A 27,387-nucleotide genomic window follows, 5' to 3' on the forward strand; every position below is an offset into this window, starting at 1 on the left:
ACAATATGGAGGGCTGTTGTGACTGCGTCCTCTGTGGAGGTAGGCAAACTGGTGTTTGGCCAGATCAGGTGGGATTGTAGCCCTAACGTGTGAGAGCACAAGTCTCTCAAAGCATTTCATGGCTATGGGTGTCAGCGCTACAGGGCGATAGTCATTCAGGCACTTCACTGTGCTTGATGCTTCAATGTGGTGTGCATTCAGAGATGCTCTTCTACACACCTCTGTTGTAACACATGGTTAGTTGAATTACTGTCAGCTTGACCCAGTCTGGCCATTCTCCTCTTACCTCTCTCATGAACAAGGTGTTTTCACCCACAGAACTGTCACTCACTGGATGTTCTATGTTTTGTGCACCATTCTCTCTAAACTCCGGAGACTGTTTTGGAATCTCCGGAGAGGTAGCTCACATGTGGTGTTAATTCTGGATCAAACTTGAATCACTAAAGAAAGCTCAACAGCTATCACATCCAACAAAGTGAAACTAAGCAACGTAGGTGATAACAAGGCTTCACTCCCAGACGATCCCTTTGGCCGTAAAGACATGGAGGAATTTCAGTGTCTGAGGACATCCTTCAGGAGGCAGAATTCATGGAAAGCATCCGGCCCAGACAGGGTACCTGGCCAAGTGCCAAAGGCCTGTGCTGACCAACTGGTTGGACTGTTCAATATCTTTAACCTCTTGCTTCAGCAGTCTGAGGAACACACTTGCTTCAAGCAGGCTTCAACCATACCAGGTGGTAACCTCCCTCAGTGGCCATCATGCAGTAGTATCTACATCACTGTGATGAAGAGCTTTGAAAGGCTGGTGATGAAACATATCAACTCCTGCCTGAGAAGCAACTTGGATCCTCTCCAGTTTGCATACTGGAGCAACAGGCTCACAGCAGAAGCCATCTTATTAGCTCTTCACTCAACCCTGAAACATCTAGACAGCAAACATGCATATAACAGGATGTTCTTCATTGATTACAGTTTGGTATTCAGTACTAACATCCCCTCAAAACTGATCAATAAGCTGCAAGACCATAGTCTCAGTATCCCCAAATACAACTGGATCTTCGATTTCAGACCCTACTCAGTCAGACTGGCAACAGCATCTCCTTCACAGTCTCCTTCAGCACAGGTGCATCACAAGGCTGTGTACTTAGTCCCCTGATCTACTCACTTTATGCTTATGACTGTGAGGCTAAGTGTAGCAGCAGTGCCATATTCAAGATTGGCTCTGGCAGAATCAAAGGTGGTGACCATTCAGCATATAGGAGGGAGATTGAAAATCTGGCTGAGTGGTGCCACAACAACAACCTCTCACTCAGTAAGACCAAGGAGCTGATTATTGACTTCAGCAGGAGGACACCAGAGATCCATGAGCCAGTCCTCACCTAGATGAAAGTGTTATAGTTCTGAAGGAGGTCAGGGCAGGAGAATGAAGGGAAATACCTGAAATGTTTTATAATATCCTGTCTATATATGAAACCCTAATCAGCAAAAAGGTAAACGTGAAAGATTCTAGAACTCGAACTTAAAATTCGAAGAGCATCCATGGAAAGAGAAACAACTAATGTGTTCATCTGCTTGGAGCAGTGTATTAGTCTCTGCAGATGCTGTCAATCTTTTTGTCAGCATTGTCCTCTCCTATCAGATTTCTTTTTCTGCAGCCCTTTATCTTTTCCACCTATCATGTCCCAGCTTCCCACTTCATCTTCTCCTCCCCTACCCACCCACCTTCTTCCTTGCCTGGCTTCACCTATCACCTCTCATCTTTTACTCCTCCTCCTCTCCAGCTTCCTTTTCTAGGTTCTTCCCCTTCCTTTCCAATCCTGATGAAGGGTCTCAGTCCAAAATATCAACTGTTTATTCCCTTCCATAGATGTTGCCTGACCTATTGAGCACTCTGGATTTCCAGCATCTGCAGAATCTGTGTCACAAAGTAATTTGTTTTTATATTTTGTGTTCTGTTGGAACTGGAAATTACTGTTTTTTCTTCCTCCTGAATTTACCATGTTACCTTTCAGTGAGGAGGAGGAAGAGGAGGAGGAGGACGACGAAGATGATGATGATGAGGAAGAAGATGACGATGAGGGTGATGAAGATGAAGAAGATGAGATTCCAAAGACTCCTCTGAAAAAAACAGTTAATGTGAGTTAACATAATGCTTGCCAATTGTAGTAATTAATGTAGACAATACAAGTGATCTCCACATTGATGTAAATGATCAAATGACATAATAGAAGCAGTAAGTGTCATGTGATGATGCAGTTGGGTGTTAGTAGGAGGCAGAATGCAGAGACGCAACCTTTACAAGTTGGTCCAAAGCAAGATTCCAATTCGAGTCTAATTTAGTACCGTTGCTTTGTGAAAACTTTTTGGAGTTCTCCAGATTATGAAGGAAGTTGGTTCAGAGATCTTGTTTTCATGGTGGCTGAAGATTGCAGAGCTGTGGGGTTATAAAGAACGAAGGTGTGAAGTTATAGAGGGATAGTAACAGAATTGTGCCTGTTACGGTGAAGGGATACGGGGAGATTTTAAGTCAGTATATACAAAGGGATGCATTAGTCAGTGATGATGCTGTTTATTCCAAAGTAAATTACTTTTGTTATCTGTCTATCTATCAATCTGCTATTTATCTATTTATTTATTTATAAATGCATTTTCTTATATTTCTCTTAAAACATTTTTGATGTTTAAACAAAGCAACTATCATGAATTACATGGACATTTATTGTAGATCCCCATGATGTTTATAAATTCCATCATTTTTGGTAATTTTGAAGTATTTACTATTTTTTGATTATAAGGATATGGAAGGCTGTGCGGATAGCCACTTGATAAATATTTGCCATTCTTAAATGACCCCCTGCTGAAGAATATGTATTTCAGAGATCACTGTGCTTGATCTCCAATTGAGTTAGATAAGTTGTAGACTTTATAACTCATGTTCTTGGTATTATATATTTATTTATAATTACTGTTTATTCTGGACCTGTGTATTTTGGTTCAATTCAGTGGCTACCCCAATTAAATGAAGTTTCATGGAAATAATTAAAAAGGTATAAAAAAAAAGACAAATTGCCATTTAACTGTAACAATTTATGTATTTAAATGAAATACAAATCTAATTAGAACACTAACAATACAACTACAGTACTGTAAAGCTGTGTATTACTTTCTAATAGTAATTGAAGGAGGAATTAATCTAGTGTTTGCTGCTGTATCCTTTTGATTGACTTTAAATGAACAAATTCAGTGCTAACATCAAGTGGAAATGATGGAGGCCTTCATACAATGCTTTCAGCTATTGCATTATCCAAATATTACTTTCATTGTAACATTCAAAATGATTGTCAATACCTTCAAGTTCTTTGTAGTTTCTAATAAGTTGAAGTGAACTTATTTCATTTCCACTGCCAGCCGTTTCTGGCATCTCCAAGCCTCAATACTTGAAACCGCAGTGAGCAAACAAGTTCTGAATTATCTTCCTGAATGTTTCTCCAACTATCGGAGGATCAGAGATGAAGAGGGTCAGTAACTTTAAATTCCTGGGTGTCACTATCATAGAGGAGATGTCCTGGACCCATCATATAAATATAATTGCGAAGAAAGCATGACAGTGCCTGTACTTCCTCAGGAGTTTGTGGAGATTTGTCATGTCATTAAAAACCTTGGCAAACTTCAATACACGTTTGGTAGAAAGTGTGCTTACTGCCTGCATTATAGCCTGGTATGGGAACCCCAATGCCTTTGAACTGAAAATCCTTCAAAGGGTAGTGAACTCAGTGCAGTGCATACTCCTGACCATTGAGCATGTCTACATGAAACATTGCCATAGAAAAGCAGCATCCATTATCAAAGATCCTCACCACCCAGGCCATGTTGCCATCAGGTAGAAGGTACAGGTGCCTCAGGACTCGAACCATCAGGTTTAAGTTACTAGCCCTTAATCATCAGGCTCTTGAACAAAAGGGAATAACTACACTCTTCTAAGTACTCTTTTATCTTGTTATGTCATACTCGTTATTTATTGCTGTTTATTTATATCGGCATTTGCACAATTTTATTACAGGTCCTGATGTTTACTGTTTATAGTTACTGTTCTATAGGTGTGCTCAGAAGAAGAATCTCAAGGTTGTATGTAATGATACGTATGTACTCTGATATTAAGTTTACTTTGAACATTGAACTATCGTGACAGAAACTATTGCTTTTTGAACACAAACACATGCCACTGATGCAAGTTAGAAATTGTTCGTTATAGTCTCCTATCCCAATATTAGTATCCCAAGTAAGTGAAGAGAGTCCTGGCTTTTTAATCAATTAGTTTTTGGTCTTTAAGAGCTGTCCAAAATAAGTGGCTGGCCCAATTAACCAGAATCCACTGTGTTTGATTCTTTTGTATTTGCACAGTTTGTCTTCTTTTGCACACTGGTTGCTTGCCAGTGTTTGTATGCAGATTTGTTTTCATTGAGTCTATAATAGTTCGTTGTTCTAGTGTGAATACCTGTAAGAAAATGAATCTCAGGATAGTATATGGTGACATCACGTAGTTTGATAAACAATTTACTTTGAATCTATATCTAGGAATGTATGAAACCTCTACTCACTGCATATTTCACTCACCCTATTAATAACCTGAGCAAAGGAACATAATCTTAATGAAACAGCCATTAATATTAACATTAACTTGAGATAATGTTCACTCCCACGGCAACATTCAAAGCAGGTTTACTGGGCATTTGTGCTTTGATGTTTGTGGGATTTTGCTGTGCACGTGAATCAATGTTGAAGCAACACTTGGAGTATTATGTACAGTTTTGGTCGCTCAGGTATAGGAAATACGGCATTAAACTAGTCTGGGTGCAGAAAAGTTTTACCAGGATGTTGCTTTGCCTTGAGATCCTGAGTTACAGCAGAGGTTAAGTAGAGTAGGACTTTATTCCCTGGAATTTAGGGGTGACCTGATAGAGCTACATAAGATCATGAGGGCCATAGACAGGGTCAGAGCACATATAGTCTTTTTCCCAGGTGGACGTGCTAAGAACAAGAGGGCATAGATTTATGATCGGAGGCAAGAGGTATATAAGAAACATCAGACACAGCTTCTACAGGCAGTATACCTGGAATGAACTGTTGAGGTGGGCATATTAGAAATATTCAAAAGCTGAGTACATGGATGGGAGAGGTTTAGAGAGCTGCAGGCCAAGCGCAAGCAAATGGGAATAGCCAGCTGGGCAGCATGGTCGGTGTGGATGAGTTGGGACAAAGGGCCATTTTCTATGCGGCAGACTCTGTCTCTATGACAAATCTGCAGGAATGGATGGACAAACAAGAAAAAGTGCACAAAATGCTGGAGGAACTCAGCAGGCCAGGCAGCATCAATGGAAAAGAGTAAACAGTTGACGTTTTGGGCTGAGACCTTTCATTTGGGATTGGAGGAATGTGGATCCATTTATTTTGTTATGTGTTGTGTTTTATGCCCCAGGCAATCATGGTCTTTTCATGTCCATGATTGATTGGGGAAATGTTTCTACAGAAGTGGTTTGCCTTTTCCTTCTACTGGGCAGTGTCTTTAGAAGACATGTGACCTCAGCCATTAACAATACACTTCAGAGATTGTCTGCCTGGCATCAGTGGTCACATAATCAGGACTTGTGATCTGCACCAGCTGCTCACATGACCATCCACCACCTCCTTAGGCAACCCCTTGGAAGAACATCATACTCGATCACATTACCACAATGGAAAATGTACAGAGGCATCACAGATACATACAGTAGGTACAGAGAAGAATTATTAGTTACCGTAGATTCCGGACTACAGAGCACACCTGATTAAAAGCCGCACGCTCTAATTTTAGAAAGAAAATCAATTTTGTACTTGTACAGGCCGCACCGGATTTTAAGCCGCAGGTGTCCCACGTTGTAATATGAGATATTTACACAGAAAGATATTACACGTGAGGATTTTTTAACTTTTAATTAAATCCGTTTGGTAACATAAACAAATATATATTGCAAATGCTTTTTTTCGAACAGTGCCTTTAACACAGCTACTTTTAAATATACATACGTATCGGTAACTCACAAATTACGTTGCATATACTTTTTTACTGAACAGTGCACGAACAACATTCCAATATCTCCTAACGACTGGTAAAAAAAATATATATACTGCAGCCTACCAGGAAAAGTTATTGATCGCCTTCTTCATCTTCCTCCTGCGCACTAAAACCATCAAAGTCCTTCAGTGTCCAAATTGAACAACCTCAGGATCTCGTCACTCACTTCAGTCTCTTTGTTGTCGCTCTCACTTGAGCGCACGCGGTCCTCTTCATCACGCAGCAGTCCAGCCTTTCAAAACCCGTTGGTGATGGTGGAAGTTGTGACACGGCTCCGCGCATTTAGGATCCACTGGCAGACTTGAGTTAAAGATGCTCTTCGCATGCGTCCTGTTTTGGTAAAGGATTTCTCGCCGCTTGTCATCCAAGCCTCCCACTCAAGGCGCAGCGCCACTTTAAATGCCCGGTTCACGCTGATGTCCAGTGGCTGCAAATACTTTGTGGTGCCCCCAGGAATCACAGCTGGAATTGAGTTTGTACTCTTGATGGCAGCTTTCACTGGACTTTCATTGTCAGCTGCTTAAAAATCACTATCGGTGGAAGCTTCAGTCCGGATGCTGTGCAGCTCAGAACACAAGTAAAATGCGTTCTCTCATGGCCACTTGTTTTCACTGTGATGGACGAGTCACCTTTTTTATTAACAGTCGGAGTGAGAGGCAGGTCAAACGTCAAAGGTACTTCATCCATATTTATGATATCATCTGGCCCGATGGAATTCTCCACTATCTTTGTTTGAGTGAATGTGCGGAAGTTAGCAAGTTTTTCCTCGTGGTCGGGAGGGAGCTGCTGACACAGTCGTGCGTACCCTGAAGGACAGGCCTTTTCGTCTCATAAATCTAAAACACCACGATGGCCCACCTCTAAAATCTTCGATTTTCATTTTGGTGGCAATTGCTTTAGCCTTCAGTCTGATCTGCACAGTGGAAACACCATGGCCGCCTGCTCTCTGTGTGTTAACCTAGTCTTCAAGAAAGTTTTCAAGTTCGGGCCATCTGCTATGATTACCTCTGAAAGCTTTTGTCGTCTTTTTGCATTGACTCAGTTCTTCACGCTGGCGTCTCCACCGTCTCAACATCGATTTATTTATGCCAAGATTATGTGCAGCAGCTCTATTTCCTTCTTCAACCGCCAGATTGATCGCCTTTAACTTAAAAGCTGTATCATATGCTTTTCTTCGAGTGGTTTCCATGTTGATGAGGGTGAGTACAAATGACTGATTTACAATAATTTAATTGTGAAAGTGCGCTTGATTTATCATACAATTTCATTGAACCTCTGTGAACTACTCATCAATTTTACTGGTCTACAGTTATGAGGCAAAATGTTTTTGGCGGCATGAAAAAAAAACATGCATTAGCCGCACCGTAGTATAGGCCGCAGTGTTGCCGCAGTGTTCAAAGCGTGGGAAAAAAGTAGCGGCTTATAGTCCGGAATTTACGGTAATTTTTTTTCTGATAGTAATATTCCACATGTGTGTGTGAGTTAAGTATACAGGTGGTCCCTGTTTTTCGAACATTCACTTTACGACACCTCGCTATATGAAAGGCCTACATTAGTTACCTGTTTTCTCTAACAGAAGGTGTTTCCACTGTTACGAGAAAAGGTAGCACGCGCCCCGAGCAGCCAAGCTCCTCCACCGGAACTGCATTCTAGCCGCCATTGCTTAAACACGTGCATGTGAGCATCTGTGCTTTATGTCAATTTATTTTGTGCATCCATTAGTAAGGTGAGTTCTAAGGTATCGGAAAAGCCTAAAGGAGCTTGGAAGGGTGTTACACTTAGCGTAAAACTAGACATAGTTAAGCGTTTCGATAGTGGTGAACGAAGTAAGGACATTATCCGCGCGTTGACTCATTTGCACTATTTATATGCAGAGAGAAAGAATCTTGAAAGCTGCCAATGTTGCTGTTGGTTCCGCTCGTGGCAAAGTGATCTCTCTTAGTCGGCATTCAGTAATGGATAAAATGGAAAGTCTGTTGCTTGAGTGGATTGATGGGTGTACAAAGCGTGGTGTTCCATTAAGTTATCTTATACTTAAGGAGAAATCAGTCAGTCTTTTTAATAAGCTGAAACAGAAAGCACTGGACGATGGTGGTGAAAGTGTTGCGAAAGTGGAATTTAAAGGCAGTCATGGGTGGTTTGATCGGTTTCTGAGGCGAGGGCAGCTTCATAGCTTAAAGTTTACTGGAGAGAGTGCTTCGGCTGATACTGAAGCTGCCAAAAAGTTCCCAGAAGAACTGAAGAAAATAATTACAGAAGGTAGTTACTCGTATAAGCAAGTGAAACTGCAATGTATTGGAGAAAATTGCCGAGCACCTCAACCTTTGATGACTCAGCCTCATACACTATCATCAATGTGCACGCTTTCTTTCCAATTCTGGTAAGTGAAACTACACTGTACATACATTATTTCTACTTTATGTAGGCTGTGTATTTTTATGTGTTATTTGGTATGATTTGGCAGCTTCATAGCTTAAAGGTTACTGGAGAGACTGTTTCCGCTGCGTACTGAGATTATACGCTACGCCAGATAGTGCTGCAGTGATTGCAGGAAAGTATTCCTACATTATATAGGCTGTGTATTTATCATATCATTCCTGCTTTTAATATATGTTACTGTTATTTTAGGTTTTATGTGTTATTTGGCATGATTTTGTAGGTTATGTTTTGGGTCTGGGAATGCTCACAAATATTTTCCATATAAATAAATGGTAATTGCTTCTTCCCTTTACGACATTCCGGCTTACAAACCATTTCATAGCGGTGCTCTACCTTCGAATAGCGGGTAAACCTGTACTCTGTTGGGCACCTTGGTCCAGAGGAACATTGTTTCATTTGACAGTATACGTATGTGCGATTGAATGACAATAAACTGAACTTGAAAGGTGTATGGTTTAGTAAGTACAGTGTTTGTGCCTGTATCATGGCAACATATGCGGGCTGCCCAGCGCAATCCTCACTGATTTGATTTGATGCACACGATGCATTTCACTGTTTGTTTTAATGTACATGTGACAAATGGAGTGAATCTTTATCTTTACCTGCTTTGTCAATCACGTCTGCATCCCATCTTCCCCACTGCTATCAGACCTCTGGACTAGTCGAATCTTTCACATACCCTTGTAGCTGGTGAAGCCGTGTTCTCGGACTCTTACCCCGCTCTCAATTATTCTGTTATTGTCCATTGTCCGTCTTCCCTGCCTTCTTGATCTGTTGATAATTATTGATTCTGTTCATACATTCACATTTGATTATTGGTGTTTGTGCATGTGACCGTTCTGCTGCCTGTTGATTGCTCAGGGCTCTTTACATTATTGTCTTGTAAGTCCTTGGTTGCTATTGGGATCTCTGAAGATCTATCCTGGACCCGACATATCGATACAATTACAAAGAAAGCACAACAGTGGCTATATTTCATTAGGAGTTTGTGGAGATTTGATATGTCACCAAAGACATTTTCAAATTTCTACAGATGCACTGTGGGGAGCATTCTGTTGGCTGCATCACCGTCTGTTATAGGGTGGGGGGCTATTGCACAGGTTCAAAGTAAGCTGCAGAAAGTTGTGAACTTAGTCAGCTTCATCATGGGTAGTACGGTGGCGTAGTGGTTAGCAGAACGCTTTACGGAACCAGTGACCCGGGTTCAATTTCCGTCGTTGCCTGTAAGGAGTTTTGTATGTTCTCCCTGTGACCACGTGGATTTCCTCTGGGTGCTCTGGTTTCCTCCCGCATTCCAAAGACGTTCCTGTGGATAGGTTAATAGGTCATTGTAACTTGTCCCATGATTAGGCTGGGATTAAATCGGGGGATTACTAGGCAGCGCGCCCTTGAGAGGCCAGAAGGGCCTGTTCCGCGCTGTACGTCAATAAGTAAGTAATAAATCATGGCCACTCCCCTCTAACATCTCGGACATCTTCAAAAGGTGGCATCCGTCATTAAAGACCCCCATCACCCAGGACGTGCCCTCTTCTCATTGTTACCATCAAAGAGGAGGTACAGGAGCCTGAAGGCACACACTCAACGATTCGGGAACTGCTTCTTCCCCTCTGCAGTTAGATTTCTGAATGGACATTGAACCCATGAACGCTCCCACACTACTTGTTTTGCTTTACTTATTTAATTTAACTCTTTAATATGTATATATACTTACTGTAATTCATGTTTTTATTATTACATATTGTAGTGTATTGCTCCTGCTAAGTTAACAAATTTCATAATTTATGCCGTTGATACTAAACCTGATTGATTCTGAATCTGTCTTTTATAGTATTGTCCTGTGTTTTATGTTTGGCATAGAACCACAATTAATTCTGGTATGTTTCACATACTGGTAATAAAGTGATTCTGATTTGGATTAGCGTTTCTTTTGCATGACTTCAGTTTGCATTACAATCTTCTGCTGTTTTACACGGCTCATATTTATTGTTGTACTTAATAGTGCCATGTACACTGCTTACTCTGTACAAGAGTAAGGAATTTTATTACACCCTTGTGTATATAGCAATAAACTAAACTGGATTTAAATGAATAAGACCAATTATGGCCCAACAACATAATTGACTTGGATGGAGTACCTGGGTTAGTGAAGCTCAGAGAGGTGTCCTGCACCATACAGCCACTAGGTTGTGTAGCTGACTCTCTAACCAGTCTCGGGTCTTTGTAAATGTGCGGAAAAGACGGTTGCCTAGAAATTGGATTATGGAGTCCTTCTTTTTGCAAGGCTTTTGTATTCCAAAATTGCAGTAAATTACCTTAGACAGTTTTGAAAAAATTGGGCAGAGTAATTCAGGTTGCAGTCTAGTATAGTGTATTCCATGTGTTGCCAGCATCAGACGTCCAGTAAATCATATATTTTGTGGTGTGAGTGAATGTTTCAGTCCCGTTGGGTCCTGTGATCACTTCTCATTGAGCAATTTCCACTGCGATGGACAGAACGGCTCTACAGTGGGTAGTCAGAACTGTACAACACATCGCAGGCACCAGCCTACCTGCTATCAAGGGCGTACGGTATATACAGAAAGGTACCGGAGAAGAGCCAGTTGCATCATGACGAATCCTACCCACCCTGCTCATGGACTGTTTGTTCCACTCCCATCAGAGAGGAGACTACGTAGCATCCATGCCAGGACCTACAAACTCAAAAAACAGTTACTTTCCCCAAACTGTAAGACTGATCACCACCTCCACCCACTAGCCCACCTCTCCATACCCCCAACCACCACTAATTAATCATTTCCTGTCAGTCACCTTAGGTATAGACACTCTTGTGTCTAACGTCACTTTATGGACATAAAATCAATCTATGTATATAAGCTAACTTGTGTATTTATATTTATTGTGCTTTTTAATGTAATTGTCTTCTTTATTTTATTGTGTTTGTTTTTGGTGCTCTATCAGATCCAGAGTTAACAAGTATTTTGTTCTCCTCTACATTATGTATTGGAATTGACATTAAACAGACTTAGATCACAATAAGGATCAAAGGGGCACCATACACGGCTTAACACGTACAAAATGCTGGAGGAACTCAGCAGGTCAGACAGCATCTATGGAAATTTGGGCCAAGACGCTTAAAAAGGACATGGCTATACATGGCTTTCTTCATTTAGGTATGTTTTAAAAGGTAACTCTGCTCATGTCCGGGCATTTTAGAGGGCAGCCTCAAACCTCACTGGTTTGTTCATGCACATTCCAAAGTGCTGGGCCTTTGCTCAGGATATCTGTAACACTACAGGAAGTTCCACGAGGAAATCTGCAGATGCTGGAAATTCAAACAACACACACAAAATGCTGGTGGAACGCAACAGGCCAGGCAGCATCTATAAGGAGAAGCGCTGTCGACGTTTTGGGCCGAGACCCTTTGTCAGGACTAACTGAAAGGAGAGATACTAAGAGATTTGAAAGTAGTGGGGGGAGGGGGAATTGTGAAATGATAGGAGAAGACCGGAGGGGGTGGGATGAAGCTAAGAGCTGGAAAGGTGATTGGCGAAAGTGATACAGAGCTGGAGAAGGGAAAGGATCATGGGACGGGAGGCCTCGGGAGATAGTATCTAATGCAGGAGTTCCCAACCTAGGGTTCACGGGCCCCTCAATTAATGGTAAAGGCAACACACTTTCCAGTGTTTATTACTTATTTATTTGTTTTTTTATATTTCTTACTGTAATTTATTGTATTTTTGTGTCTCGCACTGTACTGCTGTCACAAAATGACAAATTTGATGACGTATGTCAATGGTAATAATAGTGATTCTGATATTGTGTGCCAACGAGGATATAACCCACAACAGTTTATCAACAACTTCTTGCCCTCCGCCATCAGGTTTCTGAACGGTCCATGAACACTATCTCTCCTTTTGCTCTCTTTTTGAGCTACTTATTTGTTTTTTTTTATATTTCTTATTGTAACATAGTAATTTTTTAAATGTTTTGCACAATGCTGCTGCTGCAAAATGCCAAATCTCACGACATATGTCAGTGATAGTAAACCTGATACTGTGTACCGAGGAGGCAGCGGGGCTCAGGCGAACGCAGACAACTGTTGCCTTGTGAGGAGAGATGAAAAAAGCTATATCGCGCATCCCAGCGAAGCTCGCTGTCCTTCTGACGTTTCAGCGTGACTTCAGTTCTCAGGTTGAAACGTGATTCCTTAAACATCCAATCTGATCATATAATGAATAAGCAAACACTTATGTTTATGGCCTCTGCTTCTTCCCCCCCCCCCCACACCCCCGTCACATCCATGGAATCCCACATAGAAACAAGTAAGAGGGGTCGCGGGAAGTACTTTGATCTGAGGTTGGCTCTGTTGCAACAGAGAGCGCCTTTTTTTACCTCCCCTCCCCTCCTTTCTCTCCACGACATTCATGCGTTAATCTCTTGAGTCAAAAATAAAAAAGCCCAGGTGCGCACAGAGGCCAACAAAAGCACCAGTTGGAAGTGAATGTAGCCATATCATCAGCTGGGGAGAGAGAAAAGAACACATCCTTTGTTCGCTCAGGCCTTTTTTTCTCTTGGCGTGGAGAAGCACTGAAGAATTACTAACTGAAAGCGAAGGAGAGATTACAAAGCTGTGCCCATATGATTAAACTCAAAACCATATATTTCAGCAGGTCGGGAGCTTGTCCTGAGTTAAGTGATTGAAACATACAATTTTAGACTGCTGTTAGCATAAAATGCACCATAACAGCCATTTCTGTGCTACCTTCTGCAGACAAATTCAATTGCTAATGTTTCAAATTTTTACCTGAATGTGTGGAGAAAGAAAGCAAGAATTTACATTTTTGACTACCTTGTTTGTGACCTCAGAACATGTGGAGGGAGACTTTTTCTCCCAGGGCAGAAATAACTAATCTGAGGTATGCTTAAGGTAATTGGAGGGAAGTATTGGTGGAGGGAGGGGGGGGGGGGGTTCAGAGGCAGGTTTTTTTACACATAGTGGAATGCACTGTCAGGGGTGGTGGTAGAGGCATATGTATTAGGGGCATTTACGAAACTCTTAAAAGGCACACGGATGAAAGGAAATGGAGGACTATGTGGAAGGGTGCGACAGAAGGGGGAGATAGATCTTAAAGGGCTGGCACAACATCGTGGGCCGCAGGGCACGCACTGTGCCATCTTTTCTGTGTTCTGTGTCCTAGTGAAATTGTTGGTTTGTAGTCCTTAAGTGCTGTGGGATAACTGGCAACCATTTTGTGGATTGCAAGTTTCCAAATACATTTGATAATCAATGGATGCAGATGTCACTTGCCAAAGATAGATCTTACTCTGGAGGCGGAGGAGGACTCTGGTGACGAGAGGGCGTGCAGGGATGAGTTATCTGGCTAGTTGAGTGTGTTACAGCAACAACCTCGTTAACAGCAAAGAACTGATTGCGATTGGCGCAGCTATGAAGAAGGCAAGACAGCAGCAATATTTCATTAGGACTTTGAGGAGATTCGGTATGTCACCAAAAACACTCGCAAATTTCTACAAATGTGGTCATAGAGAGCATTCAAACTGGATGCATTGTCTGGTATGGGGAGTGGGGAGCACCACTGCATGGGATGGAACTAAACTGCAGAGAGATGTCAGCTTCATCGTAGCAAACTGCCTTCTTGGGATCCAGGGCATCCTCAAGGAGTGGAGTCTCATAAAATTTAGGACCCCCCACCACCAAGGACGTGCTCTCTTCTCATTGCTACTATCAAGAAGGAGGTACAGAAGCCTGAAGGCACACACTGAACAATTGAGGAACAGCTTCTTTCCTTCTGCTATTGGATTTCTGAATGGACATTGAACCCATGAACACTATCTCACTACATCTTTATTTCCTTTTCTTTTGCTCTACTTAGTTAAATTAATGATTTAGTATATATATACTTACTCTAATTTACACTTTTCTCTCTATTATTATATATTGCATTGTACTTCTGCTGCAAAGTTAATAAATTTCACAACATATGCCAGTGATATTAAACCTGAGTCTGATTCTGATTCCTTCTAGTTTTTCTTTGAGATACTAATAAGGAGAGGTATTAGCTGTAAGTGGGTGACTGGGTGAAGATGTATCCCTACCAAAAGAAGTGAAAGACACTCCTTCACTCCTTCCCTCCACTAGCCTGCTGGTCATGTCTGCTTAACGCCCCCCCCCCCCCTCCCCAACCCAATCCCCGATCAGGGCCACGTGAAGCCATGGGAGGAGGTGGTGGATGGTCGTATGAGCAGCTGGTGCAGATCACAAGTCCTGGTTATGTGACCACTGACACCAGGCAGACAATCTCTGAGGAGGATTGATAAAGGCTAGGGTCACCCATCTTGTAAAGACACTGCCCCGAAGAAGGCAATAGCAAAACACTTGTGTGGAAAAATTTGCCAAGAACAATCATGGTCATGGGACCATGATCGACTACATCTTATGACATGACACATGATGGCGATCAGCTGTAAGGGGAGGTATGACAAATTTGGATTTTCTTCTCTGGAGCATTGGAGATTTAGAGGAGGTCTGTTAGAAGTTTATATGATTATGAAAGGCATACATAAAGTAGACAGCTAGAATTTTTTTTTCCCAGAAACGAAAAACAAATACCAGAAGACATAGTTAAAGGTGAGAGAGGAGAAGATTTTATAGAGAGAGTGGATCAGGCTGCAAGGGTGATGGTGGAAGCAGATACAATAGTGGCGATCAAGAGGCTTTTAGAAGGGCACGTGAATGTGCAGGAAATGGAGGGATACAGATTGTTTAGGCAAAAGTTCATCAAGGCTTTCAGATTCAAGTCAAATCAAGTCACTTTTATTGTCATTTCGACCATAACTGCTATGTACAGTATAGTAAGAATGAGACAACGTTTTTCAGGACCATGGTGTTAAATGACACAGTACAAAAACTAGACTGAACTACTTAAAAAACAACACAGAGAGAGAAAAAAAACTACACTGGACTACAGACCTACCCAGGACTGCATAAAGTGCACAAAACAGTGCAGGCATTACAATAAATAATAAACAGGACAGTAGGGCAGTAAGGTGTCAGTCCAGGCTCTGGGTATTGAGAAGTCTGAAAGCTTGGGGGAAGAAACTGTTACATAGTCTGGTCGTGAGAGCCCGAATGCTTCGGTGCCTTTTCCCAGACGGCAAGAGGGAGAAGAGATTGTATGAGGGGTGTATGGGGTCCTTCATAATTCTGTTTGCTTTGCGGATGCAGTGTGTAGTGTAAATGTCTGTGATGGCATGAATAGAGACCTCGATGATCCTCTCAGCTGACCTCACTATCCACTGCAGGGTCTTGCAATCCGAGATGGTGCAATTTCCAAACCAGGCAGTGATGCAGCTGCTCAGGATGCTCTCAATACAACCCCTGTAGAATGTGATGAGGATGGGGGGTGGGAGATAGACTTTCCTCAGTCTGCAGGAAGTAGAGATGCTGCTGGGCTTTCTTTGCTATGGAGCTGGTGTTGAGGGACCAGGTGAGATTCTCCTTCATTCTGGCTCTCAAAAGGTATGTCTTATCAGTCCCATGGCAGATGGAGTTCAACCCCGAAAAGTGAAATGATTTTAATTTGAACAGTTGAATTTGAAGTACTACTTATTTAAATTTATTATTCAATACTGTGCAAAAGTCTTAGGCACATCTATATAGCTATGGTGTCTAAGACTTTTGCACAGTACTGTAATAATTTTATGTATTGCACTGTACTGCTGCTGCTAAAAAAATCAAATTTCATGACATATGTGATGATGATAAACCTGACTCTGATATGGGCCTGTGTTGAGTGGGAAAGAGGAATCATGGTTAGAAAAAGGGGAAGGGAGGATGAAGGTAGCGGGAAACACCAGGGAGACATTCTGTAACAATCAGTAATTCAAGTGACCTTGCCTAGTGTCTCAGTGCTGGGTGTGTCTGCACGCTGAGCACTGTAAAATTCACTGTAGAATCGCAAATATGTCAGTGATCATATAAAAATACAATCAGGCACAAGAAAGCTGGGTTGTAGCGAGGACTAGGCCTCAAGTCGTGGGCTCGCCTGTGGCAGCAGTCCAGGAGAGGAGGTGTCGAAGGTGTTCTAGCGCAGCATCTATGCTGGGTTAGGGGCTGGCCTCCACTGTCATTGCTACCCTCCTGTATTCACTCGGTGGGAGACAAGCTGGATAGTGTGCATATGAAACCTGCCATCAGCTGACAAGATGTGTCACTCAGGGACTTGGGCTAAATATTTTTTTGTGTGTGACTATCAAATCAGATAAAGTTTAATTATCATTCAACTATACCTAGATACAGCTGAACAAGATGGTGTTCCTCTTGGGCCGAAGTGCAGAACATTAAGAGGTAGCAAGCAAACATTCAAAAAAAGTGAGTAACAAATTCAAAGAAGCATATTCACTCAAAAAAACATATGTAGTACAAAACCCTGAATGACAATGTCTGGCAATCAATGGTACAGTCTCCCAGCAGTGTACAGACGCATGCAATCCAGCCTGTCATTCCACTGCTCAAACACAGGGGGCAGCACTGACGGGTGAGGCCAGGCCCCAGCTGAGCTCCACCACGCTGCAGCACTTCAGCGTCTCTCACCTGGTCTGCAGCAGCAGGCTAGCCTGAGGCTTGAGGCCTAGTTCTCACTACAACCAAGACTACACAGCTCCCATGATGACCGTCTCTCCACCAGACACGGGTAACAGGCCTGTGCAACTTGCATTATCAATGTCCAACAGAGTCTTGTGAATTTAAGCGAAACGTCCAGGACAATCTCACACAGTTAAACCACATAAAATTTGATGTTTCTGAGTCGCGGGCAGCAACACGGTCTGCAGCCAGGTCAGCTCCTCTGAACCTAAACCAGCTCCTCCGACAGTCTGGCAGGCTCCTCCAATATCCCAATGGATATATATATATACACACACACACTCTGATACACTGGCAAGCTCCTCGGATACCCCGAGAGGCTCTTCAACATCTCGGCTGGCTCCTTCTCCACCATGTCAGCCTTGACTGGCCCCTCTGACACCTCGGCCAGCTCCACTGCCAACACCAGTCCAGCTACTCTGATCAACAAGCATATCATCGATGGAGTAGCCGTGTATTCCTGATGTACTTGGAGTAGAGTTGTCTTTAGATCATAAAAATTACATTGAATTGAATTGACTTAATTCATTACATGAAGAGTAAAGATCTTCATGTTATGTCTCCGTCTGCATGTGCAGTGTTCAAATTATCGTAATTTGTAATAAATAGTATGTGCTGTAGGATACACAACAGAGCAGTTAATATAGCTTAGAAATACACTTGTGTCAGCGTGGATTGATCAGTCTGATGGCCTGGTGGAAGAAGCTGTCCCGGAGCTTGTTGGTCCTGGCTTTAATGCTGCAGTATCATTTCCCGGATGGTAGCAGCTGGAACAGTTTGTGGTTGGGGTGACTCGGGTCCTCAGTGATCCTTCGAGCCCCTTTTACGCACCTGTTGCTGTAAGTGTCTGAACGGTGGGAAGTTCACATCCGCAGATGCGCTGGGCTGTTCGCACCACTCCGCAAAGCCCTGCGATTCCCATACCAGGCAGTGATGCAGCCTGTCAGCATGCTCTCAATTGTACCCCTGTAGAAAGACCTTGGGATTTGGGGAGTCATGCTGAACTTCATCGACCGTCTGAGGTGAGAGAGGGACTGTTGTGTGACCACACAGCCAGTATGTACAGACCACATGAATTCCTTGGTGATGTGTATACTGAGGATTGGAAGCTGTTCACCCTCTCAACCGCAGATCCATTGATGTCAATAGGGGTGAGCCTGTCTCCATTTCTCCTGTAGTCCACAACCAGCTCCTTTGTTTTTGCGACATTGAGGGAGAGGTTGTTTTCTTGACACCACTGTGTCAGGATGATGACTTTTCTGTAGGCTGCCTTGTTATTATTTGAGATAAGGCCAATTAATGTATCATCTGCAAATTTAGTTAGCAGATTGGAGCAGTGGGTCAGCTGTGTTGAGGGTCTGGTGCAGACATGAGGGACCCCACTCTTACCACCTGCCGGTGATCTGACAGGAAGTCCAGGATTCAGCTGCACGATGCAGGGTGAAGGCCGAGGTCTCTGTGTCAAGCCTGGAGGGAATTATGGTGTTGAATGCTGAACTGTAGTCCAAAAACAGCATTCTCACACAAGCATCCCCCTTCTCCAGATGTGTAAGGATGGTGTGTAGAGCTGTGGCTACTGCATCATCTATCGATTGGTTGTGTCGGTAGGTGAATTGTAGGGGGTACGGTGAGGGTGGTAGCATGCTGCAGATGTAGTCTTTGACCAGCTTCTCAAAGCATTTGCTTATTATTGAGGTGAGTGTGACAGGACACCAGTTATTCAGGCGTGTACCCTTGGTCTTTTTAGGTACAGGAACAATGGTGGATGTTTTGAAGTAGGAGGGCACTCTACTCTGGGAGAGGGAGAGGTTAAAAATGTTTGTAAACACACCAGCCCGTTGTGCTGCTCACATCCTGAATACCTGTCCTGGGATGCTGTCCGGTCCTGCAACCTTGAGGCTGTCCACTCATTGGAAACACCTGTGTGCTTCAGCCTCAGCGATGACCAAGGCGCAGGCCGCATCAGGGGCCCAGTGTTGGTGAAACTGTACTGTGTAGAAAAGATTTACCCCATCTGGGAGAGGGGCAGCACCACTGCACATAGCTTTGAAGTCTGCAATGGTGTGCAGACCTTGCCATAAGCTGTGTGTGATGTTGGTGGAGAGTTGTGTCTGGATCTTGTCCCTTTATTGTCGTTTGGCTGCCTTGATGATTGCTCAGATTGTGGCTGCATTTCTTAAGTTCCAGTTGGTTACTGGCAGCGAAAGGTCTGTCTGGCATGGTGAGTGCAGTGTGCAAGGAACTTCGCAAAGACAAATTTTACAAAAGAAACAGCACCTTTGCTTGGCCCCAAGAGGCCACTGCATTCTCTCGCGCGGCCATCTTACCAGAAGTTAACATGTATGTTTACTTGCTGTTATAACTGTGATATATGACTGTTGGTACTGTGTTTTGCACCTTGGTCCCGGAGGAATGTTGCTTCATTTGGCTTTATTCATCGGTATTCATGTATGGTTGAATGACAATTTAGCTTGAACTTCAAAGTTAGAAAACTAACTATAAGAAAAATAACTATTCTCCACTCCAATCCAACAAGAGAATGTATTCAGTATTGACAGTGCAGAAAAGATTCATCAGATTACATACTGAGATGGCCACCCTGTTTTTTTATTTGTAATACCCCTCTAATAAATCTCCCCTTAGTCTTCTGTGTTCTAGGGAATAAAGTCCTAGCCTATTCAACCTTACCGTACAACTCAGGTCCTTAAAGATCCAGGCAAATATCACAGAGCAGATGTGAACCAGTATTTGTGTGAGTCTTCAGGTACTGTATATAAAGGCAAAATACCTCTTGGAAGGGCATTTGGGCTTTAATAATATTCATGAATCCACAAGGTCAACTGTTTATTCCTCTCCATAGATGCCTCCTGACTTGCTGAGTTCCTGCAGAATTTTGGGTCTGTTGCCAATTACTGAGGGTGCTGTTTCTCAGAATTATTTAATCAAATTTAAATGCCTTAGCTACTGTTTTGCGATTTTCAACCCTTATATCCAGATCACTAGCCTGAGCATCTGAATTTCCTGTGTAGTAACTTCACCGCTGCAACCTTATACCTACCGTGCAAACATGATGTGAAAGAAATGCACATTGCTTAAATAAAATTGTGAAAGGCAGACTATTGTCCTGAAAGTTTTAAATGTTAATTCTTACCTCAAAGCTATGCTAAGAGGCAAAATAAAGGCTCTGGGGCTCATGAAATGTACAGTATGGTATTAGATATCCGATCCATCTCATGTGGCTACTTTGACAAACCCAATCTATTCATTGTAGATTACAGCACAGGTAAATGAGAAAGGAGGATTTATGGACACATTTTTACGCTTCACGAAAGTATTTAAAAAATATCCAGTTATAAAGTTAATCCTCACACAAGTGTTTGTGATAATCCGCCTTCCTCCCCATCACCCCTTTCCACTCCGTACATACCAAAAAAAAATGTATTTGATCTTTTTTTTATTTTAATCTTCTTTCTTTTCAAATCAAATCTTTCTAAGAGGAGATAGCAGCAAAGGTCAAAGCCGAGCCTAAGCTTGACGTGGAGCTGAATGGTGCACCTGGGAAACAGTCACACCCAGTGCCAAATCACAGCGCTAGGTAAATGCAGCAGGATTCTTTTCGTTTCATCCATTCTCTTTGACGCATTTTTTGTGATTTTGTCCCTTGCTCTTTTGCATGACTGGTTTCTAGACCCAGGCGCGTTGGGTATAAAGTAACTACTTTGTTTTGCTCGGCTTGTGGAAGCTCATGTCTGAGACTAGGGTGCCAACATGCTGCACAAGAAGGAAACTGATGGATACACAAGACCTTACTATAATATATAGCAGCAGAATCTGTCCATTTGGCCCATCGAATCTGCTCTGCCGTTCCATCATAAACAAGAGACAATCTGCAGATGCTGGAAACCCGAGCACCATCGTGGCTGATTTATCACCCTCTTAACCCTATTGTCCTACCTTCTCCCCATAACCTTTGACATCCTCACTATCAACCTCCGCTTTAAATATACCCAGTCACTTGGCCTCCACAGCCGCCAGGGGCAATGAATTCCACAGATTCGCCACCCTCTGGCTAAAGAAATACCTCCTTATCTCTGTTCTAAAGGATTTCTTTGTATTCTGAACCTTTGCCCTTTGGTCCTGGATTCTCCCACTACAGGAAATATCCTCTCCGTCTCCCGCATAGGGGTCTACACTTTAGACCTTATTGCTGCTGATGGAGAGGAGGTACCAGAGCCTAAAGACCACGCTCACTGTTTAAGGAGCAGCTCCTTCTCCTCTGCCATCAGAGATCCATGACTCCACGAGCACGGTCTTTTTTGCCTTTTTAATTTTGTTTTGTAATTTATAGCCATGTATGTTTTTGCAGGGCTGCAGCTGTGACAATTTTCATGTCACATAAGTCAGTGATAATAAGCTTGATTCTGAACTCTGCATTGGCGGGAGAGTGAAGGGAACACTGGCAGGTGCTCATCATTAGCCGCCTTCCCCTCCTTCCACCTCTTTATTCTGGCATCTTCCCCCTCACATTTCAGTCCAGAAGAAGGGTCTTGGCCTGAAACATCAACTGTTTATTCGTTTCCATAGATACTGTCCAACCTGCTGAGTTGCTCCAACATTTTCTGTGTGTTGCACTGGAAGGTGACAGAGTTATTTATATAACCTACTCACCATGTTCGCTTACTCATTGCCTCACTTGAGTTATTGTTACTTGACCCTCTTGAAATGGCCCAGAATTGAATGATCATAACAGTTAAATTGGTTTAATATTGTCACATAAAAAAAAAACTCCTGTTTTGCATAACAATCAGCGAGATCATCATTCCATACATTGAGGTAGCACATCATCTTCATCATTATGTGCTGTGTCGTATGGCAGAGACGATCATGGTCTTTCCATGACCATGATTGTTCTTGGCAAATTTTTCTACAGAAGTGGTTTGCCATTGTCTTCTTCAGGGCAGTGTCTTTACAATACTCTTAATACTTCTCAGAGATTGTCTGCTGGCATCGGTGGTCACATAACAAGACTTGTGCTATGCACCAGGGGCTTATATGACCATCCACCACCTGCTCCCGTGGCATCACGTGACCCTGACCAGGAGGGGTGGGGGGCTACCACACCTTGCCCTGCAGGCCAGCAGAGCCTGCCTTACCCCTCCTTTGGTTCGGGCATACCGTCATCCCACCACCCAAGAGGTAGCACAAAAGGAATAAAAAACTGGAGTGCAGAGTAGGATGTCACTGTCATATAGAAAGTGCAGTCCAGGTAGACAAATACAGTGATTGAGTGAACTAAAATTTAGCTTTAGTGTATAAAAGATCTGTTCATGAATCTGCTGACAACATGATAGAAGCTGTCATTGAGGCTGGAGCAGGAGAAGAGGAGGGAACAGACCTTGATTGTGATAGTTGCTTTCTTGAGGCAGTGGAAAGTGTGGACAGAGTCAGTGGAGGTGAGATTAATTTACGTGATGGAGTGAGGTGTGTTCACAACTCTTCTTGATTTTGAATACACAAATATTGAGGTTGGCAAAGCCTTTCTTTTAAACTTCTATAATGGAACTCATGGGTGGCAGGGTGGAGATATGCCTCTACCAAAGAAGGTGTAAGGTGCTCTGCTAGCCTGCAAGTCACCCTTGAGCAAGGTGGAGCACCTGCTTATCTATCCACACCAATCCCCACCGATCCAGGGTCACGTGAAGCCATGGGAGCCATGGTCATATGGGCAGCTGGTTATATGACCACTGACACCAGGCAGACAATCTCTGAAGAGCTCGTGTCACCTGTCTTGTAGGGACGCTGCCCAAAAGAAGGCAATGCAAGTTTGCCTAGAACCATCATGGTCATGGAAAGACCAGGATGGCCATGTCATATGACACAGCACAAAACGACAACAAATTGGTACTCAATCCATAAGAAAGGTGGCTGATAGACCCAGTGCTGTGACACGTGCTTATCCCTGGAATGCTGACAAAAATCTTCTGTGTTTTTTTTTAATGATGACATTGAATTTATCTTGTTATGTGTATGTGTTTAAATATTTCCTAATGCCAGTACCTGAGGGCACCTGTTTAAGGTGGGTGGAGGAAAATTTAAGGGACATGTTAGATGTAGGTTTCTTATACAGACATTGCCATGTTCCTGGAATGCACTGCCAGGTGTGATGGTAGAGACGGATACATCATGACTGGCAGATATATTGTGGGCCGAAGGGACTGTTCCTGTACTGTACTGTTCTATGCTTCATGTCTCATTCAGGACTGAAGAAACTGACAACAACTATTTATTATTAGCTCAGGGGTAAGATTATCTTATTCCTCACTGTTAGAGTTGGTACAATAGCTTTCCATTTTTGTATCATCCACGTTCCTATCTAAAAGTCCCTTAAACAAAACTCTTAGATAGGCATGTGGATGATAGAAAAATGGAGAGTTATTGGCTGTGTAGGAGTGAAGGGTTAGATTGCTATTGGAGTAGGGCCGAAGGGCCAGTACTGTGATGTGTTTTTCTATGTTCTTGTGGGTCTTGGGCAGAACATTTGCCAAGCCTAGCCATGGTGCACCTGGGTAGAATCAGCTGTTAAAATCGATGAGGGTCACAAAAACAGAAACAGCTGTGGGACATGGGGGGAATCCAGAGCACCCAGAGGGAATCCTTGCAGTCAGAGGAAGAAGGTGCAAACTCCACACCAGGGGTCAGGATTGAACACAGATCCGCAGGTGAAAGTGCTAGCCTGGGGGAAGGCTGATTACAGCTGTATGAGGCAGGAACTGCAGGAAATAACTTGGGAACGGTAGTTTGATGGTAAAATCTGCATCTAACATGTCTTCTAAAGGCCAATTGATTGGAGTTCAGGGCCACCATGTTCCTTTGAAGATGAAAGGTAGGGATGGCAAGTTATGGAAACCTTGGATGAAGATAAACTCCGGTCTGAAACCTCTGCTACCTTGTGTCTGTACCCACTCATGGGGAAGGCTTTGGGAGTCAACCCCGACGGAGCTGGAGTCCCTAAGACAGTCCTACATGGTCAACACTGGCTGGCAAATCCTGTTCTGCTGCTGTCATCTGTCTGCCGTTTCTTTGGGCTCATCAAATGCATAGATAGGGGGAGCTTGCTACTTTGGTTAGATGCTGTAAACAATGGCAATGCCTAAGAGGTATTTAGACAGCCACACGAACAGGCAGGGAATTAAGAGATACAGGCCATCTGAAGGCAGATGGGATTAGTTTAAATTGGCATCATCGTGGACGCAGACTTTGTGGGCTGAAGGGCCTATTCCTGTGCTTTCCTATGTTTCATTGTTTTTTGTAACTGTACTAAAGTAACTTGTGGAAACTGGCTGTTGCATTACCACAGTGGAAATGTTAGCATGGAGGTCAGGTAACCCAATTACAACCCAGAATCCCTATCTATTGATCCAAAGTCAGAAATTCATATTCCCATCAAAGTGCCAGAGAGTTGAAATTTAAGTTGTTTAATTAATCTGGAAAAATGGTATTTTTTTTTTAGTAACAATGACTGTGTGGCAAATCAGCAAGGCACCATGGTAGCAGAGTGGTTTCTGTGACGCTATTTCAGCTTGGGCCGTCGGAGTTCAAAGTTCAATTCTGACATCATCTGTAAGGAGTTTTTAACGCCCACCCGTCACTGTGTGAGTTTCCTCCAGAATCTACAGTTACCTCCCACGGTCCAAAGGCATACCAGTTAGTAGCTTAATTGTTTATTGTAAATTGTCCTGTGATTTGGCTAGGGTTAAAGAGGTTGGTTGCTGAGTGGTGCAGCTCAAAGGGCCAACTCTGTCGTGTATTTATCTATCAATCGATCAATCAATCAATTAATTTGAGTGAAGGAAAATTAACTATTCTTACTTAGCCTGGTGTATGTGTGTTTCTAGAGCATGCAATATAATTGACATTTAACTTCTCAGTTAGTGACAGATGATAAATGTCAGCATCATCTGCATCCAATTAACAAAATAGTAAATAAAAAATTGTGGTGAAACTTCAGCTAGGTACATAATTTGGTGGGAATTCTCAGGGTTGTGAGTTTGCTAAGTAAATAATTCCATAAGACCGTAAGATATAGGAGCAGAATTAGGTCATCATGGCTGATCCAATTTTCCCCTCTGCCCATATCTCCTGCCTTCTCCCCGTATTCTTTCATGCCTTGACCAATCAAGAACCTTATCAACCTCTGCCTTAAATATTTGTAAAGACTTAGCTTCCACAACTGCTTGTGGCAAAGAATTCCACAGATTCACCACTCTAGCTAAAGAAATTCCTCCTCATCCCTGTTCTAAAAGGACGTCCCTCTATTCTGAGGCTTTGTGCTCTGGTCCCAGGCTCTTCCACCATTATTTCTTTTGTTCATAATACTATGAGTTTGGGAGGTTATTATATATTGATTATCATATATTTGAATGTCTATTTAAACTATTAACTATGTACTCTCAAACTCTCTGTATTCATGTTTCATTTATGTTTGCTTAAAAATTAATAAAAAGATTTAAAAAGAAAGAAAGAAAGGAAACAACTTCTCCACATCCACTCTATTGAGGCCTTCCAACATTCGATAGTGTTCAGTTGTTATAAATTCATGAAATCCTGCATTTGCTGGGAATCTTGAGCAACATATGCAAAGAGGAACTTAGCAGGTAAGGCAGCATCTTTGAAAAAGAATAAACAAAACAGTTGACTTTTCAGACTGATGAAGGGTCTGGGCCACAAATATTGACTGTTTATTCATCTCCTCGGGCACTGCCTGACCTGCTGAGTTCCTCTGGCATTTTGTGTATGTTGTTCCCACTTTTATAGATTATTGTCATTCAGCATCAATATCGGCAACAAGTGTGTTTGTCTTTACTTAAATGCTGTTAAGTGACAACAAAGTGCTTTCCAGTTTGTGACGGTACATCTGGTGCTCCAACCACGCAGCTGGGGGGGGCGGGTGTGTGTGTGTGTGTGTGTGTGTGTGTGTGTGCGTGTGTGTGTGTGTGTGTGTGTGTGTGTGTGTGTGTGTGTGTGTGTGTGTGTGTGTGTGTGTGTGTGTGTGTAAAAGAAAAAACGTGGGAAACTGGCTGGAGGCTAAACCACATGGTAACTGTTCGGAAATCCCTTTAAGCCACATGAAAGCCGCAGAGGAAAAGACCAATTACCACAACTTGGGAGGACAGTATTAAACCAAACACCAATTTTTTTTTTGGAAAGAAAATAAATTGCTGGCTTGTTTATTCTGACATTTTACCTTTATTGCCCTGTTTGAAGTAGGTAGACCTACAGGCTAGGGAAAGGCAAGGAGGGCGCGTAAAACATCGTTAATTCCATTAATTTTCACGTATGTTAAATCATTGCTTCTGAATGTCTAAAAAAATCGCTGTAGTGCTCTCATCTGCGTAAATTAGAACTGATCTGAGAGGAGTTCAGGTCATCTCAGATGGAGATGATTTGCATTGTAAATACATGCTGGTATTTACGTATTTATACACATTTTGTTCCTTATGTGTACTTTAACCAATTTTATATTTTCTATAAATCTTTGTAATTATTGTATGCTTTTTTTTGTTGCATGACACACCAACACCCCCCCCCCCCCCCCGGTAAATTCCTAATATATGTAAATATACATTCAGTGGCCTCTTTTAGGTACTTCCTGTATCTAATAGAGTGGACTCTGAGTGTATGTTCGTGGATTTCTGCTGCTGTAGCCTATTCACTTTGCGGATCAACATGTTGTGCGTTCACTAATGCTCTTCTAACACCACTGTTGTAATGCATGGTTACTTGAGTTATGGTCACTTTCTGCTCAGCTTGAACCAGTCTGGCCATTCTCCTCTGATCTCTTATTAACAAGGTATTTTCACCAACAGAACTGCCACACATTGGATATTTTTAGTTCTTTCACACTATTCTCTGTAAACTCTAGAGAACTCTAAATCCTAGGTGATCAGCAGTTTCTGAGGTACCCATCTGACACCAACAATCATTCCACGGTCAAAGTCACTTAGATCGCATTTCTTCCCCATTCTGATGTTTGGTCTGAACAACAACTGAATCTCTTCACCGTGTCTGCATGCTTCAATGCATTGAATTGTTGCCACATGACTGGCTGATTAGATGTTTGCATTAGTGTGCGGATGTAGAGGTGTACCTAATAAAGTGGCCACTGAGTACACAA

The 27,387-nt window shown here is 42.6% G+C and overlaps 1 protein-coding gene across 2 annotated transcripts in view; it reads left to right on the top strand.

Moving 5' to 3' along the window:
* Nucleotides 1-27,387, top strand: part of npm1b (nucleophosmin 1b) — a 116,555-nt gene that overhangs the window by 36,783 nt on the left and 52,385 nt on the right. For both annotated transcript variants that reach the window (XM_059965755.1, XM_059965756.1), the window contains exon 7: nt 2,013-2,136. In XM_059965755.1, coding sequence (XP_059821738.1) covers nt 2,013-2,136 — 124 coding nt within the window. The remainder of the gene's footprint in view (nt 1-2,012; nt 2,137-27,387) is intronic.

This window comes from Hypanus sabinus, chromosome 3 (genome assembly GCF_030144855.1).
Source record: "Hypanus sabinus isolate sHypSab1 chromosome 3, sHypSab1.hap1, whole genome shotgun sequence".
Classification (NCBI taxonomy): Eukaryota; Metazoa; Chordata; class Chondrichthyes; order Myliobatiformes; family Dasyatidae; genus Hypanus; species Hypanus sabinus.